General features: G+C 37.9%; 1 protein-coding gene across 2 annotated transcripts in view; it reads left to right on the top strand.

Annotated features, from left to right (window-relative positions):
• UGGT1 (UDP-glucose glycoprotein glucosyltransferase 1) overlaps positions 1–22,248 on the top strand; it is a 111,000-nt gene that overhangs the window by 68,065 nt on the left and 20,687 nt on the right. The window contains exons 20-30 of one of the 2 annotated variants that reach the window (XM_027554517.1): positions 196–294; positions 1,571–1,594; positions 2,088–2,182; positions 4,188–4,394; positions 5,077–5,208; positions 5,997–6,127; positions 9,478–9,573; positions 12,378–12,480; positions 12,722–12,801; positions 13,266–13,455; positions 21,705–21,863. In XM_027554517.1, the coding sequence (XP_027410318.1) occupies positions 196–294; positions 1,571–1,594; positions 2,088–2,182; positions 4,188–4,394; positions 5,077–5,208; positions 5,997–6,127; positions 9,478–9,573; positions 12,378–12,480; positions 12,722–12,801; positions 13,266–13,455; positions 21,705–21,863 (1,316 nt within the window). The remainder of the gene's footprint in view (positions 1–195; positions 295–1,570; positions 1,595–2,087; positions 2,183–4,187; positions 4,395–5,076; positions 5,209–5,996; positions 6,128–9,477; positions 9,574–12,377; positions 12,481–12,721; positions 12,802–13,265; positions 13,456–21,704; positions 21,864–22,248) is intronic. The other variant, XM_027554526.1, reaches the window with a different exon arrangement.

Here is a 22,248-nt window from a genome sequence, read left to right as displayed (position 1 = left end):
TTTTCCCTTTGTGTCTTAAAATATGATTAATGAGGTAGGGGTCATGTTGTTAACTTGTTCAATGAACTTGGAACAATATATTTTGCTCATGCATTTTGTTAAAACATATGTTATGGTCAAATAAGGTTATCAGTTGAATGTTAACATTAGCTTGAATTTAGGCATATTAATTATAAATCTAATTTTTTTTTTCAGATAACTTTTTTGTGGATGATTATGCTAGATTTACCGTCTTGGATTCCCAAGGCAAGACTGCTGCTATAGCCAACAGTATGAATTATCTGACTAAGAAAGGTAATTCATTTTACGCTTAACCTTGGATTCAACTTTTTTTTTTTCTTAGTATCTACAAAAATTTAGTGTCTGTTGAGAAAGAGATACCATAATTTCTTTTATTTTTTTGTATAATTATTTGAGTCTAGAAATTACCTATTTAAATTTAATTTTTATATATATTTGAAAATTCAGATGTTGTCTATAAATTTTATGTGCTGTGTGTGCTGTACTTAGTCGCTCAGTCATGTCCAACTCTTTGTGACCACATGGACTGTAGCCCATCAGGCTCCTCTGTTCATGGGATTCTCCAGGCAAGAATACTGCAGTGGGTTGCCATGCCCTCCTCCAGAGGATCTTCCCAACCCAGGTCTCTTGCATTGCAGGTGGATTCATTACTGTCTGAGCTACCAGGGAAGCCCAAGAATACTGGAGTGGGTAGCCTAACCCTTCTCCAGGGGATCTTCCTGACCTAGGAATTGAACCAGGGTCTCCTGCATTGCAGGAAGATTCTTTACCGGTTGAGCTACCATAATAGACATAAAAGGCAAAAAGAAAAATTTTTTCATGGTTCAGAATAGAAAAAGAATTATGTAAAAATGGTTTAATGCATTGCAGATTGGTTTGACTCACCTCTTCAATGACAACATTGGATTAAATTTTTGGGATTTATAGATAAGTGAAGTCAAAGTCGCTCAGTTGTGTCCAACTCTTTGTGACCCCATGGACTATACAGTCCATGGAATTCTCTAGGCCAGAATACTGGAGTGGGAGGTCTTTCCCTTTTCCAGGGGATCTTCCCAACCAGGGATTGTCTCCCACATTGCAGGTGGATTCTTTACTAGCTGAGCCGCAAGGGAAACTTGGTTCAAGAAATCCTTGTGACTGTTTTTAAGCTGATTTTGATACAGAGTTCTTTATGCAGATCAAAATTATGTAAAATGATACCCTTTTAATGAAAGACAGATGTTTTCCCTCTCTGGTTACATTTATTACCCTTTTAAAGCACCAACTGTCATTTAAGGTAGCTATTTTTATTACCATTGTAGTTTTCTCCCAGAGAGAAGTTCTGGCTTTTCAAATGTATATTTAAATACAGTCCATTGCTCCATTTGGTTCCTCTAAGAAATTGATTCCGAGGAGTCCTTGTATAGTTCTGTAACACAAATGGGACGAAGAACCAGAAAAAAAGCATAGAGGATGTTGGGCATTATTTAAAATTTGTCTCTTAAGTTGACATTAATTAGAGAAATGACATTTTCTTTTTTTCTACTCTTTTTCCTTTACTTTTGTCCAGGAATGTCCTCCAAGGAAATCTATGGTAACTTTAAACTTCAGAGTGTTCTATTCCTTTTATTTATTTTTTATTAATTATCTTATGTGGTTCAGGCACTGTTATAATTCAGAATTTATCGCTACTTTATTGGAATGTTTCTGGAACCTGTGGGTAACAGATATATTATCAATGCAGATAAGTTCTGTGTGTTTGTAAAGAGTTATATTATAGAAAGTTACAAATGAATATGATTAGAGACTATCATATTTTACCCACACTCTCAAAGACTTTTTCATTTTACATGCTAACAGATGCCCAAACCAAAACAGAATTAATAAATGCATGTTTCTAATTTCTAATTAAGCCACATGGAAGGTTATCATGCTTTCATTCTAGTATCAAAGTTTCGCTGCTTTTGCTTTGTATCTTTATTTTTTGCATGGTTTGCAGAAATTACTTGACTTAATAGCAATACTGAAACATAGGATGTGCTTTCTCCCCTCCTCCCACTCAGTATGTTGTGTTTGTTTTTCTACAGATGATTCTTTTATTAGACCAGTAACTTTTTGGATTGTTGGGGATTTTGATAGCCCTTCTGGAAGGCAGTTGTTGTATGATGCTATTAAACATCAGGCAAGTATCTCCTACTTCAGTCTGTGTCTTTGTTTGAGGCTGCAGTATCTTCATGAGCACCTGTGTGCTGATAATATTCTGGTGGGGAGGCTGAATCCTGCATTTTTAGTGCTTGGGGAGAAGAAGCATTGTTTTCTCAGAGGTCTGGCAACTATTGAGAAAGCCGAGAAGACTGCAACATTCTTTTTTTTCTTTAAAAAATTTATTTATTTATTTATGGCTCTGTTGGGTCTTTCGGGCTCCTCTTCCTTACAGTGCACAGGCTTCTCATTGCAGTGGCTTCTCTTGTTGCAGATCATGGGCTCTAGGCTGCAGCTCAGTAGTTTTGGCAAACTGGCTTAGTTGCTCCACAGCAATGTGGGATCTTCCTGGAGCAGGAATCGAACCCACGTCCGCTGCACTGGCAGGCAGAATCTTAACCACTGGACCATCAGGGAAGTCTGGGAATAGATTCTTTTAGAGGGAAAAATAACGAGATCTTCATCATAGACAAGTTTTTAATTGTACTACTGTTCATGCCCTTGCTGAAGAGATGCTGCAAAGTTCATTTTGTATATTGTGTGGAAGAGACAGAGTCCTTACCTTGACAGAGGTCCAGATATGGGAAAAATATTAACCAGGCACATCAGCGCCTATGTAATAGAAGTTGGTGTAGGCACGCAGAGGGATGCACATACAGGTGGCCTGAAAGCTAGGCAGGGTATCACCTGTAGAAGTGGACTGAATAGCAGTGGTGAACAGTTGAAAAAATATCACCTCTTCTAGAGATCCTCATTGTCAGAGAGAGAGTTGTTACATTTCCTGAGTAGTTTCAGATTGGATCTTCATCCAGGTTTCACACCCCTCCGACCTGTGTCCCTTTACCACCCTGTGTCCTAAGGAGGCTCACTGAAATACTGATGTACTGAGTGCCTTTATTGTCCAAAGGAACAGACTAGATGGTGTGGTCAGTTCAGAGTTGTATTTGTGAGCAGTCCTGGAAGGATGATATATGTATAATGCATTCTTAAATTGATAAAGCTTGTGTGGTGGTAAAGTGGGAGAACGGGGAGGGAGTAACTGAGGTGACACATAGGTTCAGAAGACAAGCACACATTAACAGGATGTACATTGTCAACGTGTGACCACCCCCCAGGTACAGAAGTAGTCACCTCAAAGTATGGCCCTGCCTGCGGCCTCATCACTATCCCTCTCCGGTCCCTCTCCTCACAGCCTAGGCTTGCCTGTTACTTACTTTGTTTAAATAGACTCTTACAATATTAACATGTGTTTGTTTGCATTTGATTTCTTTGCTCAACATTTTTGAAATTTATCCATGGCTTTACAAGTAGTGGTAATTAGTTCTTTTTCATTGTGCAGTCGCTGTACCACAGAGTTTTGTTTGTTTAGTCTGTTTGATGGACAGTTGGTTTGTTTCTAGTTTGGGGCTAGAAGAATGCTGCAGTGAATACTCAGGTACATGTTTTTAGATACACATCAGTATGAATGATACACATAAGTATGAATTTCTGTTGCTATGGCCCTTTTTTGTTTTTTTTGGTCCTAGATATCTTCTTCCACATGAATTCTTGACTTTTTACCCAAGGAGAGATTAATTTTTGCTAGAAATCTGTAAATCTGTAAAGGGTTTGCGCAGAGCCCTTCAAGAGGGTTGTGACTTCTGGTAGTAAAGATGGGTGTAGTTGGGATTCACATGCCCAAGTGAGGCATAACATGCATAAGAAGAATGCAAAGTGTGTTGGGAAAATACAGGACTCTGACAATCTGTAATGTATTCCATATTTACAGAGATGGCAAGAAATGAATTGGAAAGGTAGGTTGGGGGCCAATTCATATAAGGGTTTGAATGCCTAGTTACAGCATTTTAATTTTATTTGGTATGCAGAGGAGAACGACTGAAGACTTAAGTGTTATTTGCTACTTATGGAATATGACTGATGTTAATGCTGCTTTTTAAGTTCAAGACATCTACCATATAACTCTTAATTTCCCATTTTGTAAATAGAAATCCAGTAACAATGTTAGAGTAAGCATGATCAATAATCCTAGTGAAGATATAAGTTATGAGAAAACTCAGATCTCCAGAGCAATCTGGGCTGCTCTCCAAACCCAGACCTCCAACTCTGCTAAGAACTTCATCACAAAAATGGCCAAGGAGGAGACTGCAGAGGCCCTGGCCGCAGGAACTGACATCAGGGAGTTCTCTGTTGGGGTAAGTCTGTGTATTGCACAAAGCTGCCTTGTTCTGTTATTTAGAAGTTCATTCCTGTGGGCTGATTTGTCCTGTTCCTGTTGATGTCAGGATTTGTGATTGTAGTTCTGAGCTCAGAGAATATTTTTTAAGTTGGAAGAGCCTTTCCAATAAATAACAATTCTGTGATTTTCCCTTTACTTCACTTGAAACTTACTAGGTTTCATGTGTATACATGAGTTTATGTATGCTTTTAAGCACAAAGCCATTGGTTTTGTAAGTTTTTAAAAGGCAGAGTTAATTTTAAAAGTCCAAGTTAATTTATATACTACGTACTTTTGATTGTTGTGTAATTTTAAAACTTTTTATAAAATGATGAGTGTATTTGATGTTTCAGTTAGAAAAAAGGTTCTCTCTTGAAATTAACAAGATTTAAAAATGCATAATAAAGATACCATGAATTATAGTTTACCAATTAAACTATCACATAAAGGACCAGGAAAAGGAAATAAGCAATTACTTGTTAAGTGAGAGGTTGGGAAAAAACGGGAGGAAATGTGGAAAATGGAGACATCATAATGTTAATTATTAAAATTAGTCATAACTTTCCTCTAGAGCATTTTATGATTTATTCATGTGATTATTAATTTTTGTGGTTTTCATAATAACAATTACTTTTCCTTAATAACAATTACTTTCCTAGGGCATGGATTTCAGTCTTTTTAAAGAGGTCTTTGAGTCTTCCAAAATGGATTTCATTTTGTCTCATGCCATGTACTGCAGGGATGTTCTAAAGCTGAAGAAAGGACAGAGGGCAGTGATCAGCAATGGAAGGGTAAGGATTTTGTCCTGAGACAAGGTTGCCTTCAAATTAGATTAGTGAACAGTCTTGGCAGCATTCTTCTCTGAAGCTAGTAAACTCTTCAACAGAGCCACTTTTTCTGAAGGTGATTAGGGCTTATGCAGTGCTGGTGATCATTACTGCCCCCTTGTTTCAAAGGAAGTTTGCTCATTTGGACACAAATGTCCTTACATGAAACCTTCCTCCTGTTTAGTTTTGCCCTGTGAGTGTGTAAGATGGTGAGAGTGTGGTTGCTCTCAGAACATAAATTCCTAAGACCTTTGATACATAAAGTATTTGTATCATGTGGGGATTAAGTTTATGGTTTGTGCAGTTTATATGAACTTAATTGGTTTATGCTTAGAATACTTCATAAATATCTGCACATGTGAAAATGAGACTAGGCAGACATACTAAACTTGAAACTCTTAGCACTTAGGGTGAAATCTCTGGTATCTACCACTGCATTTCTATTTTGGCTTTTTTATTATATTCAGTGAGAATTAATGAAAATGATATTGCTGTTTTATATCAGAGTTTGTTTACTGTAAAAATAGTGTAAAATATTCGAGTCTACACTCTGTTGAGTGTGGAGGAATTGATAAGTGGATAGCCATATGAGTTGATTTGGCTTTTATTTTCACTTTTTCATTGATTTAACTTAGACATAAACATGCTTTGGGTCTGTAAAGTGATTTGGTTTGTAAGGTGGCCTGAGGACAACCCAGGGCTTCTTTGCAGCCTGCTGATTCCAGCACTGACTGCCCTGCTCTCTTTCACAGATCATTGGGCCACTTGAGGACAGTGAATTCTTTAATCAAGACGATTTCCACCTCCTGGAAAATATCATCTTAAAAACTTCAGGACAGAAAATCAAATCTCATATTCAGCAGCTTCGGGTAGAAGAAGATGTGTAAGTTTTGCCATAGAAGAAATTAATCAGTTCAAGTCATAGGGGCTATCTTAATTGGACCTTCCTCATTCTTTAAATGGCACCCCACTCCAGTACTCTTGCCTGGAAAATCCCATGGACGGAGGAGCCTGGTAGGCTGCAGTCCATGGGGTCACTAAGAGTCGGACACGGCTGAGTGACTTCACTTTCACGCATTGGAGAAGGAAATGGCAACCCACTCCAATGTTCTTGCCTGGAGAATCCCAGGGACGGTGGAGCCTGGTGGGCTGCCATCTACGAGATCACACAGAGTCGGACACAACTGAAGTGACTTAGCAGCAGTAGCAGCAGCATTCTTTAAAAAAAAAATGTTAAACATCTATTCCAAGATGTTTTATCTCTAGCTTTAAAATATAATAATTGTCTTCATTTCAGGTTTACTTATTTTTGCTTCCACTAAAATGAGTTAATTTTGCAGCAAGCTGTTTAAAGAACTGAATTCTCTCCATTTTGATTTTTTAAAAGTTTTTGATTGTAAAAATTTCAAACATATGCAAAAGTAGAGGGGTGATTTTATTTCTTTGGAATACTTATGGAAAGACATACTTATTCCTAATTATTTCTTTAATTACCCTTCAGTTTTATTTTCAGGAAAAAAAGGCAAATTAAGTGTTTCTTTTTCTTTATTTACTAATTATTGAATAATGAGTTTTTTGTTATGTAGTCCAAAGGTGATGATGATGAGTTGATTATTATTGGTTCTTTACTGTTATTTTAATCCTTTTCAGTGTTATTACTAGCTTATGTATTTTAATAAGTTATTTCTCAAAGGAAGAAAAGTAATTATTTGATTGGTCTATGTACCTGCAGTGTAACTGAAGCTCATATTCATATTCACATGGTTTTTGGCATTAAATAGCAAATGCATGTATAATTGGAGGATGTATGTTTATGTTTAATGTTGATGAACCATGATACCTTTTTCCACAGAGGCTATAGCATTTTACTTTCCCATCAGTAATGCATAAGGGTTCTAATTTCTCCACGTCCTCATCAACGTTTGTTATTTTTTATTTTTTTTATAATACCCATTCTAAATGAGTGTGGTATCTCCTTGTGGTTTGTCATACTCCCCTAATAATTAGTGATCTTGAACATCTTTTCATGTGCTTAATAGACCATTTGTCTATCTGGGAAAACATCTGTCCAAGTCCTTTGCTCATTTTTAAGTATTTTGTTGTTGAGTTGTAGGAATTCGTTTATATTCTGGATATCAATCCCGTATAGCTGTGTGATATGTGGATGTTTTTTCCCCATTCCATGGATTGACTTTTCACACTCTTGATAGTGTTCTTTGATGCATAGTTTGAGGATATAGGATTTTAAAGTTTTTCTGTTTTCTTCTTTTCTTCCTCTGTTTCATCATAGCATGATGTTGCAGAGTTCGAGATGCATGTCTTAGTGTTGACTTTGATAGCTACCAGAGTAGTCTCTTTGCCAAGTTTTATGTGATATGAGAAGGAATCTTTTTTTATCTCAGCCAAACTGGGGTCACAGATAAAGAGGTTTTGTTCTACCTCATTTAGTGCTCCTTGTTTTAGCCTATGAAACACCTCCTGGATACAGGCCAGGAGCTGACCTATGACTTGAAGCCATGTGTCACAGGCATAGGCTTGCTGTGTTCCTTGGAGCACTCCCTCTCTGTCTCTGGAGCCTGTGGAGGGGTCCCTTGGAGTCCTTGTGGACTGTATAATTGCCAGACTATGCACAAAAGACTTGTCTTTAACCAACTAGAGATGTATTAGGTGGGTCCTGGGTGGATATAGACATATAAGGTAGCTTTGGGCTTCCTTGGTAGCTCAGTTGGTAAAGAATCCACCTGCGATGCAGGAGACCCTGATTTGATACCTGGGTCGGAAGATCCACTGGAGAAGGGATAGGCTACCTGTTCCAATATTCTTGGACTTGCCTTGTGGCTCAGCTGGTAAAGAATCCACCTGCGATGTGGGAGACCTGGGTTTGATCCCTGGGTTGGGAAGATCACCTGGAGAAGGGAAAGGGTACCCACTCCAATATTCTTGTCTAGAGAATTCCATGGACTATATAAGTCCATGGGTTGGCAAATAGTTGGACACAACTGAGCAACTTTCTCTTTCTTTTTCACTTTCAAGGTAGTTATGGGGCTACCAAAAGATTGATGCTAAAACTTTTAGGGTTCTCAGAGTGCCCTTGCTTGCCTAGGGTTTTCCTTAGTGACAGGACTGCTCCACCTGGGAGTGGCCCCTTATGACAGCCACAGCTTTCATGCCTGACCCAGACCTGCAGCTAAGAGGCCGTCCTCAGCTCCCTAAACCCCAGTTGTGACCTCTTTAATCGAGGTACTCATCCCAGGCCCCGTTAGTGTCCCTTGACATATTTTGTGACAATGTTGACACATCAGAGGAAACAGATGACCTATTTTATTCTGTTTTCAGAGTTATATTGAGAAGTACCAGGGTATATAATTTAATATAGTTGTTTGGTTCAGTGAGAGAATGGATGGGCTTGATTCTAGTTCAAATATATTCACAAATATTCTCAAATATATTTTAGCATTCTTAGAATTCAATCCTTGGTTCAGCAGACTAGAGCATTTTTTTTGAGTCTCACGATTTAGTGTAAAATCTTCCTTGGTTAGAAATCAAGTTAGGAGGGGTGGGGAATGTGGAAGTGCTTTTCAAAGTTGTTTACTGTAATGTTGATTGTAATAGTGTAATAGATAATGATATATCCATAAATATAATACTATGCAGTTATTGAAAATATTGATGTACCCCAACAAAATAATGTTTGTAATATATTATTAAATGAAAAATCAGGTTACCAAATAATGTAGTACCACTTTTGTGTGTATAGATATATATATATTTTACAATATAGAAGAATTATGAACTGAAGTGTTTTCAACACTTATTTCTTAAATATGCTATTATTGTGTGTATCTCCATTTTCTCCTTATGTATTTTTTTCCTGAATGTTTTTTTTTGTAAATTGTTACTCTAATGATCATAAAAAATAATAAAGTTATTTAGAAGAGGGTGAGGGAGACATAAATGACACTGGCTGCCTGCTCTGGGCCAGGCTCTGAGCTAGGTGCTTTATTTTGTATGTTAGGCCAGTGCTGGTTTTATAAGAGCTGCTCCAAGTAGTTGCTGCCTCCATTTCACATATGGAAAAATCAACACTAACTGCAGGGCTATAAAACTAATCAGTGACACAGATTGTTGTTTTTTTTCTCATGCCTGTTGGTACAAAGTTTATTTCTTCAAACCATGTCGTTGGCATTCAGTACTTAGGTTGATTGCTAAATTTTCACCAACCACATCTTTCAGGGCCAGTGACTTGGTAATGAAGGTGGATGCTCTCCTGTCAGCTCAACCAAAGGGAGATGCAAGAATCGAATACCAGTTTTTCGAAGACAGACACAGGTATAGAATCAGTGTTGAATTTATGCATATTTTTGTTTTCCTCAGCTCCTTTATTCTTCCATTTAAAGTGTATTTGTAAGTGTGATGTGGTTTTTATATATGTTTATATTCATATGTAGAACTCATAACAGAGCTCAGTTGCATAAAAGTTGACATTTATTTCTAAATCAATTTAAAGTAGTTCTGAGTACACCCTTTAAGAAAACAGAGCTTTTAATAAAGCAGATCAGCTTAATTTTATGATATTAAAGAATAAACAGTTGTTAAACCACTCGTCTCTTCATCTTTTTTTGAAACCTGTCTTGTTTTCAATAAAATAAAAATAAGTGTAGCATTATAAGGAACTCTTTTGTCTTTTGTCTTTTTGTCTCTTGTTTTCCAGTTTTTTATTTTGAAAAGTTTCAAACTTGGAGAATAGTTGAAAGACTATTACAGTGAACACCCAAATATCTTTAACCTAGATTCACCAACTGTTGACACTGTGCCACATTTATCCATATGTGTGTGTATGTATAGTATACATACAATATAGATACATACATATAGTATACATACAAAATTTGTATTGCATACAAATGTAATGTGCATTCACATTTTTGGCAACCATTTGAAAGTATGTTGTTCAGTTCAGTCACTCAGTCATGTCCCAACTCTTGTGACCCCATGGACAGCAGCACGCCAGGCCTCTCTGTCCATCATCAACTCCCAGAGTTTACCCAAACTTATGTTCATTAAGTCAGTGATGCCATCCAACGATATCATCCTCTGTCGAACCCTTTTCCTCCCGCCTTCAATCTTCCCCAGCATCAAGGTCTTTTCAAATGAGTCAGCTCTTCGCATCAGGTGGCCAAAGTGTTGGGGTTTCAGCTTCAACATCAGTCCTTCCAATGAATACTCAGGACTGATCTCCTTTAGGATAGACTGGTTGGATCTCCTTGCAGTCCAAGGGGCTCTCAAGAGTCTTCTCCAACACCATAGTTCAAAAGCATTAGTTCTTCGGCACTCAGCTTTCTTTATAGTCCAACTCTCACATCCATGAGAGTCTCACATACATGACTACTGGAAAAACCATAGCTTTGACCAGAAGGGCCTTTGCTGGCAAAGTAATGTCTCTGCTTTTTAATAGGCTGTCTAGGTTGGTCATAACTTTTCTTCCAAAGAGTAAGCGTCTTTTAATTTCATGGCTGCAGTCACCATCTGCAGTGATTTTGGAGCCCCCCAAAATAAAGTCTGCCACTGTTGCCACTGTTTCCCCATCTATTTGCTGTAAAGTGATGGGACCGGATACCATGATTTTAGTTTTCTGAATGTTGAGCTTTAAGCCAACTTTTTCACTCTCCTCTTTCACTTTCATCAAGAGGCTCTTTAGTTTTTCTTCACTTTCTGTGATAAGGGTGGTGTCATCTGCATATCTGAGGTTATTGATATTTATCCCAGCAATCTTGATTCCAGCTTGTGCTTGTAGACATTGTTATATATCATGGATATATTCTTTGGCATCTGTCTCCTGAGTACTGACAGTATCTCCAGCAATTTAAATTGCTGGCATACCTCAGCAATTTAACCTTGATAAAGCAATATTATGTAATATCAGTCCATTTTCCGATTTCTCCGAAGCCCAGTAATGACCTCTTATAACTGTTTGTCGTTTTGGTCCAGCTTACACACTGAAGTTAGTTATTGTGTCTCTTTAGTCTCTTCTGAGGTAGAACAGTTTGAGGGTTTTTTTGTTTATTTGTTTTTTCAGTCTTTTATGACATTGACTCTTAGGAGTCCAGGCCAGTTGTCTTGTGGAATGTCCCACAATCTGGGTTGTTTTCTCATGATTAGATTTAAGATTAAATTGTCTTTAGGAAGGACTCCTACAGTTGATGTATGCAGCCCTTACTTTACCAGTCAAGTGTATATCTTTTTGCACCTCAGAATCACCACAAAGGCTTTAGATGCAGAAGCCTGCATGCTACTCTTCTATGATTTTGATTTAATTAGTTTAGAGTAGATTGGACTTTGGTTTAATTGACCTGTGCTTTCTCACAGTCAGTCCTGGTGGGGATAAAATTTGAACAGACTATTTGCCATAAAAATATTTGTTTAATTATGACTCTCATGTCTAGGAGTGCGTTAATTCTCAAGAAATTTCCAACAGTGATACAAAGTGGTTGTGAGAAGTTTTTTACAGCTTGAAAGCCATCTAAAAGTCTAGCAATAAGGAATAGCTTAAGTAAACTACAGCATGTTCACTTAGCAAATTGAAGATTATTTTTTTTTCAGGATATTAATGTATAACAATGTGGAAAAATCTTTATAGTATTTACAATTTCTGGGGGAAGGAATGAAGTCATTATAAGGTTGCTGATATCTTGTAGGTGTATCTGATCTTTATATAGGCATATAAGGAGGACTGTATAGAAATGTCATATAGTGGTTGAGTTGGGATGGTGAGATTTTATGATTATTTCCTGTTTCTCTCTTTTGCAAATTTCTTGTAATATTCTTATATTTCTTTTACTATTTGAAAACATCAATTTCTTCTCTCCTTACAACCTTCTTGCCAAGAAATAAAAATTGGCATAATGTTCCTTAACTGTTAAAAACAAGCATTAGAAACTTTGAGAGGGTTTTGCAAACTTTGAGGTGGACATAATCATGTAGTTGACCACCATGTAACTTACTGTTTTTTGGAAAATGCTAAGAGAGTTGATTAGCTGTATTGGATGTGTTGTCTTCCTGCCCCCACCCCGCCAAGAAATCAACTGTTTCCTATTTTCCCCCAGAGTAATGTTTTATCTTTTTGATCTCTGTAGTGCAATTAAACTGAAACCCAAGGAAGGGGAGACATACTTTGATGTTGTGGCTGTCATTGACCCTGTCACCAGAGAAGCACAGAGACTTGCCCCATTGCTTTTGGTAGGTAAAACTGCAGAGGCAATGCCCATGTTTTGTCCCCATGATAGGTAAGTGTGATTTTGATTGTGCACTAGAGCTGTGATTTCTAGGGATTTACCCAGTGCAGAATTTATAGGATTTATTATCTTTGTGTTTTTTCTTGAGATACACATTTCTGAAGAGAAAATATAAGTATTTTGTCTCGAGTATCAGTCACTTTGTAGGAAAAATTTTTGTTTTGTCATCTGATTTCCTCTTTTAGGTTTTAACTCAGCTGATCAACATGAATCTAAGAGTATTCATGAACTGCCAATCTAAACTTTCCGACATGCCGTTAAAAAGGTAAAACCAACTGGCTAAGAAATCAACCCTTGGAAAAAATTGCACTCAGTCTGAAAGCTAAAAATTGAATGTAAAAGATCAAAGGGATTTATATATGGACATCATGTTTAGAAAAAAAATCACTTACTGAAGTTTTGCTAAATTTCTAAGAACTAATCAAGAGTTTGAAGAACTTAGTATGAGTGTGGGACCTGGGGGCACAAGCATTTCCCCTCCCCACAAAATGCAGGAAGGAATGACGTCCCCCCCAACCCCACCTCCCCTGCTCTCCTTGCATCTTCAACAACCACAGGGCATACAGTTAGGGCAAAAGATGGTTTTGGAAACACTTTCTTACTGTGGAAGGAAGGTCTTCCAAATCTAGTTTGTCTTAAGTCAGTTGTTTATCTGTGTAGATATGTATAAGCTCAAAGGTTGTGGTTGCATTAAAAAAAAAGTTTAACATCTTTTCTTTTCCATTTCAGCTTTTACCGTTATGTCTTGGAACCAGAGATTTCTTTTACTTCAGACAATAGTTTTACTAAGGGGCCAATAGCAAAATTTTTGGATATGCCACAGTCTCCTCTGTTCACTCTAAACTTGAACACACCTGAGAGTTGGATGGTAGAGTCTGTCAGAACACCATATGACCTTGATAATATTTATTTAGAAGAGGTAAGAGTATCATTGCTTCCCAGTATCTAATCCCACATAACTCTGTTGAAGATGTTGTTATGGTAGTCTCTGATAATCTCCCTACAGTCTAGGAGTGCTTCTGAAACAGTAGTGTTCAAGTAACAGCCTCATTGAGATCTATATCACACACCATAAAATTCACCCTTTTAAAGTATACAGCTCAGTAATTTTAGTATGTTCACAGAGTTGTGCAGCCATCACCACTATCTAACTTCAGAAAATTTTCAACACCCCTAAAACTAACTCCATTCAGTTCAGTTCAGTTCAGTCACTCAGTTGCGTCCAACTCGGCGACCCCATGAACCACAGCACACCAGGCCTCCCTGTCCATCACCAACTCCCGGAGTTTACTCAAACTCATGTCCATCGAGTCGATGATGCCATCCAACCATCTCATCCTCTGTTGCCCGCTTCTCCTCTTGCTTTCAATCTTTCCCAGCATCAGGGTCTTTTCCAATGAGTCAGTTCTTTGCATCAGGTGGCCGAAGTATTGGAGCTTCAGCTTCAGCATCAGTCCTTCCATTGAATATTCAGGACTGGTTTCCTTCAGAATGGACTGGTTGGATCTCCTTGCAGTCCAAGGAACTCTCAAGAGTCTTCTCCAACACCACGGTTCAAAAGCATCAATTCTTCGGTGCTCAGCTTTCTTTATAGTCCATCTCTCACATCCATCCATGACTACTGGAAAAACCATAGCCTTGACTGGACTAACTCCATACCCATGAGTAATCACCCCCAATTCCCCTTGCCCTCTGACAACCACTAACCTATTTTCTGTCACTTTTTTGTGACTGGCTTCCTTCACTTAAATTATTTTCAAGGTTCATTCATATTTTGGCATTTATTAGTACTTTATTCATTTTTATTGCCAGATAGTATTCCATTGTATAGATATACTACGTTTTATTTATTATTTATTATATCCACCGTGTGGCTGTATCACTTATAGACATTTGGGTTGTTTCTGCTTTTAGACCATTATGAATAATGCTGCTAGGAGCATTTGTACATACGTTTTTGTAGATCTGCTTTTCTTTCTCTTGGGTATATACATAGGAGTGGGATTGCTGGATCAGATGGTAATTTTATGTTTAACTTTTTAAGGGATTGCCAAACTGCTTTCCAGAGTGATTTGCCCTAATAACAAATGACATTGAGCATTTTTTCATGTGTTTATTGGCCATTTGTGTATCTCCTTTGGATAAATGTTTATTCAAATCCTTTGCTTTATTCAAATCCTTTAAAAATTGACTCATCTTATAATTGTTGAATTGTAGGAGTTCTTTTTATATTCTGGATACAAGCCCCTTATCACATATATGCCTCACATACGTTTTCTCCCATTTTATATGTTGTCTTTTCACTTTTTTGATGGTGTCCTTTGAAGCATATAAGTTTCTAATCTTCATAAAGTCTAATTTTCCTATTTTTTCATTTGTCACTTATGCTTCTGGAGTTATATCTAAGAAACCATTGTTTAGTCCCAGATCACAAGGGTTTACGCCAGTGTTTGATTTTAGAACTTTCACAATTTAAAACTCTTACATTTTTGAAAACTCTTACTTCCTGGATACATTTGGAGTTAATTCTTTGTATATGGTGCCAGGTAGAGTTCCAGCTTTAGTCTTCATATGTGGCTATACAGTTGTTCAAGCACCATTTGTTTTAAAAACCTATTCTTTCCACATTAGATGGTCTTTGTGCCTTTGTCAGGAATCAGTTAAACCCTAATGTGAAGGCTTAATTTTGGGCTGTCAGTTCTAGTCCATTGATCTGCGTGTCTGTCCTTAGGCTAGTACCACATTGTCTTTTTTACTGAAGCTTTGTAGTAAGTTTTCAAATTAGGAAGTGTGAATTTTCCAGTTGTGTGTTTTTTTTTCCCAAGGTAATTATAGCTATTCTGGGTTCTTTGCATTTTGAAATCAGCTTATTAATATCTTTAGAAAAAGCTGCTGTGATTTTAATAAGAATTTCATTAAATCACTAAATCAGTTTAGAGAGTATTGCCTTCTTAACAGTATTAAGTGTTCTGAACCATGAATATGGGATATCTTTCCAATTATATGGGTCTTTAATTTCTTTCAACAGTGTTTTGTAGTTCTTAGTATACAAGCCTATACAAGACCATGCCATCTGCAAATAGAGTTTTAATTCTTTCTTTCCAATGTGATGCCTTTTATATAATTTTCTTAATGTATTGGAAAAATTTTAAATTACTGATTCAGTCTCTTGCTGTAGGTCTGTTTAGATTTTCTCTTTTGTCTTGAGTCAGTTTTCAAAGTTTATGTATCTTTGGAGTGTATCCATTCTATCTAGGTTATCTAATTTGTTGGCATACAGTTTTTCATAGAATTTTCTAAAATTTAAATTTAACAGCTGTGTTTCCTTTATCCTTGCTTATTTCAGTAAGTTGGCTCTTCTCTTTTTTTCTTGGTCAGTCTAGCTAAAAGTTTGACATTTGTTGATATTTGCGAAAAACAAGCCTTTGGTTTCATTGCCTTTTTTTTCTTTTCTTTCCGTATAACTGTGTTTGGAGTCCCTAAGGTAATTGGGCCTTTTCCCCTAACCCATTTTCAAAGATAGTTCAATTTCATTTCACTTATGTCTCTTACCAGCCCTCACTCTATACCTAGCTTAGAGTGTATTAACAAAGGAACTGAAAGACATGGTCTTTACCTCCAGGGAACTTGTAGTGCCTCAGAGCCTCCTTCCTTTTTAAAACATTTGTCATTGTGTCTGCCCTTAATATCTCCTATCACGGTTGAACCCTATTTTCTGGTTCTGTCTTCTTGGGAATTGGGAGACTGGAAACTTGAGCATAGATAGTTACCAAAGGACTTTGCAGACTTCTTTTTGTGAGGCTGAATAACCAGTTTCTTAAAGAGGAATCCCTGTGCTCACTTCAGCGGCACATACACTAAAACTGGAAGAAGAATCCTTTAGGTACTAGGCTGATTGAAGCAGAAAGAGAATGTGTGTGTGTGTGTGTGTGTGTGTACACGTAGGTACACACTTGGCTTTCCCAATCCTATCCACCATATTTTTAAAAAATAAAGAATACAGTTCTTGCCCTTGAGGAACTAACTTTTGTTGAAGAAATTATAGAATGGCCACAAAAAAGCACTAAGGAACATTGCACAGAAGTATAGAATCAAATGCAAAGCAAGTTTCTTCCATATTTCCCAGGGTTTTTGCTGCTCTTTTTTAGGCTTCCTCCAGTTTCTCTACATTCCACTGAAAATATAGAGCCTGAGACTTGTGAGCATGTGGGGGTTTCCCTCTTAGCTCTTAATATTATACTTTTGGAATTTAGTATTGCAATAACATGTTAAGCTCCAAATAGTTCCATTATCAGCATTAGATAAGGCTATAAAACCAAGCCTGAACTAGCCTGGGATAGAAACTCTTTAATTGTTAGTTTGGTGCAAGCGTAATTATGATTTGGGGCCATGAATTTTAAATCATTATAACGAGGCTCAAACACATCTTTATTAATCAGAGTAAGAACCATTACAATTAACATGCTTTTGCCAATGAGAAATAAGTTTGTTTAATCTTGTAGCATACAAATTCATGATTTGAGATTTGATGAACTCGTGGAAAGCGTTTTCTGCCTCCTGCTGGTGTGGAAGCTTTTTCCAGGCATGAAGTTGTCAGTATGTTTGCAGAAGTGGTAGTTGGTTGGCAAGAGATCTAGTGAATTTGATAGATGAGGCAAAACCTTATAACCCAATTTGTTCAACTCTTGAAACATTGTTGGGTGTTGTTGTAAAGAAGAATTAGGCCCTTTCTGTTGACCGGTGCTGGCTGCAGACATTGTAGTTTTCAGTGTTCAGTTCAGTTCAGTCGCTCAGTTGTGTCCAACTCTTTGCGACCCCATGAACTGCAGCATGCCTCCCTGTCCATCACCAACTGCCGGAGTATACCCAAACTCATGTCCATCGAGTCTGTGATGCCATCCAACGATATCATCCTCTGTCGTCCTTCTCCTCCCGCCCTCAATCTTTCCCAGCATCAGGCAGGGTCTTTTCAAATGAGGCAGCTCTTTGCATCAGGTGGACAAAGTATTGGAGTTTCAGCTTCAACATCAGTCCTTCCAGTGAACACCCAGGACTGATCTCCTTTCGGATAGAATGGTTGGATCTCCTTGCCGTCCAAGGGACTCTCAAGAGTCTTCTCCAACACCACAGTTCAAAAGCATCAATTCTTTGGCGTTCAGCCTTCTTCACAGTCCAACTCTCACATCCATACATGACTATTGGAGAAACCATAGCTTTGACTAGATGAACCTTTGTTGACAAAGTAATGTCTCTGCGTTTTAATATGCTGTCTAGGTTGGTCATAAGTTTCCTTCCAAGGAGTAAGCATCTTTTAATTTCATGGCTGTAGTCACCATCTGCAGTGATTTTGGAGCCCAAAAAAATAAAGTCTGACACTGTTTCCACTGTTTCCCCATCTGTTTACCATGAAGTGATGGGACTGGATGCCATGATCTTCGTTTTCTGAATGTTGAGCTTTAAGCCAACTTTTTCTCTCTTTCTCTTTTAACTCTCCTCTTTCACTTTCATCAAGAGGCTCTTTAGTTTTTCTTCACTTTCTGCGATAAGGGTGGTGTCATCTGCATGTCTGAGGTTATTGATATTTCTCCCGGCAATCTTGATTCCAGCCTGAGCTTCATCCAGCCCAGTGTTTCTCATGATGTACTCTGCATATATGTTAAATAAGCAGGGTGACAATATACAACCTTGATGTACTCCTTTTCCTATTTGGAACCAGTCTGTTGCTGCATGTCCAGTTCTAACTGTTGCTTCCTGACCTGCATACAGGTTTTTCAAGAGGCAGGTCAGGTGGTCTGGTATTCCCATCTCTTTCAGAATTTTCCATGGTTTATTGTGATCCACAGAGTCAAAGGCTTTGGCATAGTCAATAAAGCAGAAATAGATGTTTTTTCTGGAATTCTCTTGCTTTTCAATGATCCAGTGGATGTTGGCAATTTGATCTCTGGGTCCTCTGCCTTTCCTAAAACCAGCTTGAACATCTGGAAGTTCACGGTTCACATACTGCTGAAGCCTGGCTTGGAGAATTTTGAGCATTACTTTTACTAGCGTGTGAGATGAGTACAATTGTGCAGTAGTTTGAGCATGCTTTGGCATTGCCTTTCTTTGGGATTGGAATGAAAACTGACCTTTTCCAGTCCTGTGGCCACTGATGAGTTTCCCAAATTTGCTGACATATTTAGTGTAGCACTTTCACAGCATCATCTTTCAGGATTTGAAATAGCTCAACTGGAATTCCATCACCTCCACTAGCTTTGTTTGTAGTGATGCTTCCTAAGGCCCACTTGACTTCACATTCCAGGATGTCTGGCTCTAGGTCAGTGATCACACCATCGTGATTATCTGGGTCATGAAGATCTTTTTTGTACAGTTCTTCTGTGTATTCTTGCCACCTCTTCTTAATCTCTTCTGCTTCTGTTAGGTCCCTACCATTTCTATCCTTTATTGTGCCCATCTTTGCATGAAGTGTTCCTTTGGTATCTCTGATTTTCTTGAAGAGATCTCTAGTCTTTCCCATTCTGTTGTTTTCCTCTATTTCTTTGCATTGATCACTGAGGAAGGCTATTATAGCAAGATCTCTACTTGCTATTCTTTGGAACTCTGCATTCAATTGGGTATATCTTTACTTTTCTCCTTTGCTTTTTGCTTCTCTTCTTTTCTCAGCTATTTGTAAGTCCTCCTCAGACAGCCATTTTGCTTTTCTGCATTTCTTTTTCTTGAGGATGGTCTTGATCCCTGTCTCCTGTACAATGTCATGAACCTCTGTCCATGGTTCATCAGGCACTCTCTCAAATCTAGTCCCTTAAATCTATTTCTCACTTCCACTGTATAACAGAATTTGATTTATGTCATACCTGAATGGTCTAGTGGTTTTCCCCACTTTCTTCAATTTAAGTCTGAATTTGGCAATAGGAGTTCATGATCTGAGCCACAGTCAGCTCCTAGTCTTGTTTTTGCTGACTGTATAGAGCTTCTCCATCTTTGGCTGCAAAGAATATGATCAATCTGATTTCGGTGTAGACCATCTGGTGATGTCCATGTGTAGAGTCTTCTCTTGTGTTGTTGAAAGAGGGTATTTGCTATGACCAGTGCGTTCTCTTGACAAAACTCTATTAGCCTTTTTCCTGCTTCATTCTTTACTCCAAGGCCAAATTTGCCTATTACTCCAGGTGTTTCTTGACTTCCTACTTTTGCATTCCAGTCCCCTGTAATGAAAAGGACATCTTTTTTGGGCGTTAGTTGTAAAAGGTGTTGTAGGTCTTCATAGAACCGTTCAGCCTCTTCAGTGTTACTGGTCAGGGCATAGACTTGGATTACCGTGATATTGAATGATTTGCCTTGGAAATGAACAGAGATCATTCTGTCATTTTTGAGATTGCATCCATTTTGGACTCTTTTGTTGACCATGATGGCTACTCCATTTCTTATGAGGGATTCCTGCCGACAGTAGTAGATATAATGGTCATGTGAGTTAAATTCACCCATTCCAGTCCATCTTAGTTCGCTGATTCCTAGAATGTCAACGTTCACTCTTGTCATCTCCTGTTTGACTGCTTCCAATTTGCCTTGATTCATAGACCTAACATTCCAGGTTCCTATGCAGTATTGCTCTTTACAGCATCAGACCTCGCTTCTATCAGCAGTCACATCCACACCAGTTTTCAGTCTATCTCATTGATTCGCTGTGCATACTTCTCAGATATATTGTTTTTGCCATGATTCAGGAAGCTGTAGTGGATCAGCCCAGTAGCAGACCACCAAACAGTAATCATGACCTTTTCTGGTGCAAGTTTGGCTTTGGGAAGTACTTTGGAGCTTCTTCTTGGTCCAGTCACTGAGCTAGTCATTGCCAGTTGTCATATACAGCCCACTTTTTGTTGCATGCCACAATCCGATTGATAAATGGTTTGTTGTTGTTGTGTAGAGTGAGAGAAGAGGACACTTCAAAACGATGTTTTTTGATTTGCAGTCATGAGGTACCCACTTACTAAGCTTTTTCACCTTTCCAATTTTCTTCAAACGCTGAATGACTGTAGAAGAATTGACACTGAGTTCTTTGATAACTTCTCATTGTTTGTAAGAGGATCAGCTTCTGTGGTGGCTCTCAGTTGGTCGTTGTCAACTTCCAATGGTTGGCCACTAGGCCTCTCATCTTCAAGTCTCTTGTCTCCTTTGTAAAACTTCTTGAACCACCACTGAACTGTACATTCTTTAGCAGTTCTGGGCCAAATGCGTTGTTGATGTTGTGAGTTGTCTCCACTGCTTTACAACCCATTTTGAACTCAAGTAAGAAAATCGCTTGAATTTGCTTTTTGTCTAACATCATTTCCCTGATCTAAAATAAATATAAAATAAACAGGAAGTAATAAGTCATTACCAAAAAAATAAGGTGAGAAATATGCATTAAAACAATGTATAATATAACTACATTTATTTAGAATATATTCTAATATCAAGCAACAGATTTCAACAGTGCAAAATTACAATTACTTTTGTGCCAACCTAATAGCTAAAGCCAAGCTGCCCTAAGATTTTGTAATTATACCATATTTTCTGCAAGGAATTAGCAATAATTTAGGCAGTTAGTTTTATGCCACTATGGAACCATTAAATATATCTGCGATATTTGCATTTAGAACAGCAGTATTTTCAGCTGTCTTCTAAAGGCCAAGATGAATTTTCATTTTTGTCAGATGTTTTTCTGAAATTTTATTTTATGTGATTTTTTCCCCAATACTACCTTCCTAGATTAACATCTTATCCTCTCCTCTGTACTTTTGGAATAACCTCCTTACTGTTTTTCTGTGTCCTTTTTCCTGCCTCTCCTTCCAACCCACCTGAGTTTCTAAAATTGTGTATGCTTGTTAACTACCAGCACAATCAAGATACCAGAGCATTTCCATCTCTCCAAAAAGTTTTCTCATGCCCCTTTGCGGGTAATCCCCTCCTTCCCCCCCAGGCCACAGGCAGCAGCTGATCTTTTCGTCACTATAGTTTTACCTTTTCTTGAATTTTTTATGAATATGATTATATGACATATAGCTTTATGTCTGATTTCGTTCACTTTGCATAGTGCATTTGAGATTCATCTGTGTTGTTGCATGTATCACTAGACCGTTTCTTTTTATTGCTGAGTAGTCTCCAGGCGGTGATTTAATTTTGATATTGCAGGTGGATAGCGTCGTGGCTGCTGAGTATGAGCTGGAGTACCTGTTACTAGAAGGTCACTGCTATGACATCACCACCGGCCAGCCCCCCCGGGGACTGCAGTTTACATTAGGAACTTCAACCAAGCCAGTCATTGTGGATACCATTGTTATGGCTAACCTGGTAAATAACAGTACATCAAGGTGGCGATACTGCGTCACGTTAATTTGGGCCCTACACTTTATGACGGAGCGATTAGCATTCTGAACATGAGTGAGATTAAAGTTCATGATGGACTGAATTTGGTCAATTTAAAAATCATCAGTTTAGTTAAACTTGTAGATTGGAATCACATGGCATCTTAAAAGAAAGCATGCTAGAATATTTTCCTCTAACCATACTGGCTCCTGAAAATGTGTTGCTTATGAGCCAATAGCCTTTTTCTTTTTTTAATTTTGTTGGAAATTTGAAGTATATTCACATATTACATACTGCTTCTTCACTGAAGTACAGCTAAAGGACAGGCTTCTTGGCTTGACAGGCCTGTATTTCGCTAGTGTTTCTAATA

This window comes from Bos indicus x Bos taurus, chromosome 2 (assembly GCF_003369695.1).
Source record: "Bos indicus x Bos taurus breed Angus x Brahman F1 hybrid chromosome 2, Bos_hybrid_MaternalHap_v2.0, whole genome shotgun sequence".
NCBI lineage: Eukaryota > Metazoa > Chordata > Mammalia > Artiodactyla > Bovidae > Bos > Bos indicus x Bos taurus.
This window is presented reverse-complemented; position numbering and strand designations above follow the sequence as displayed.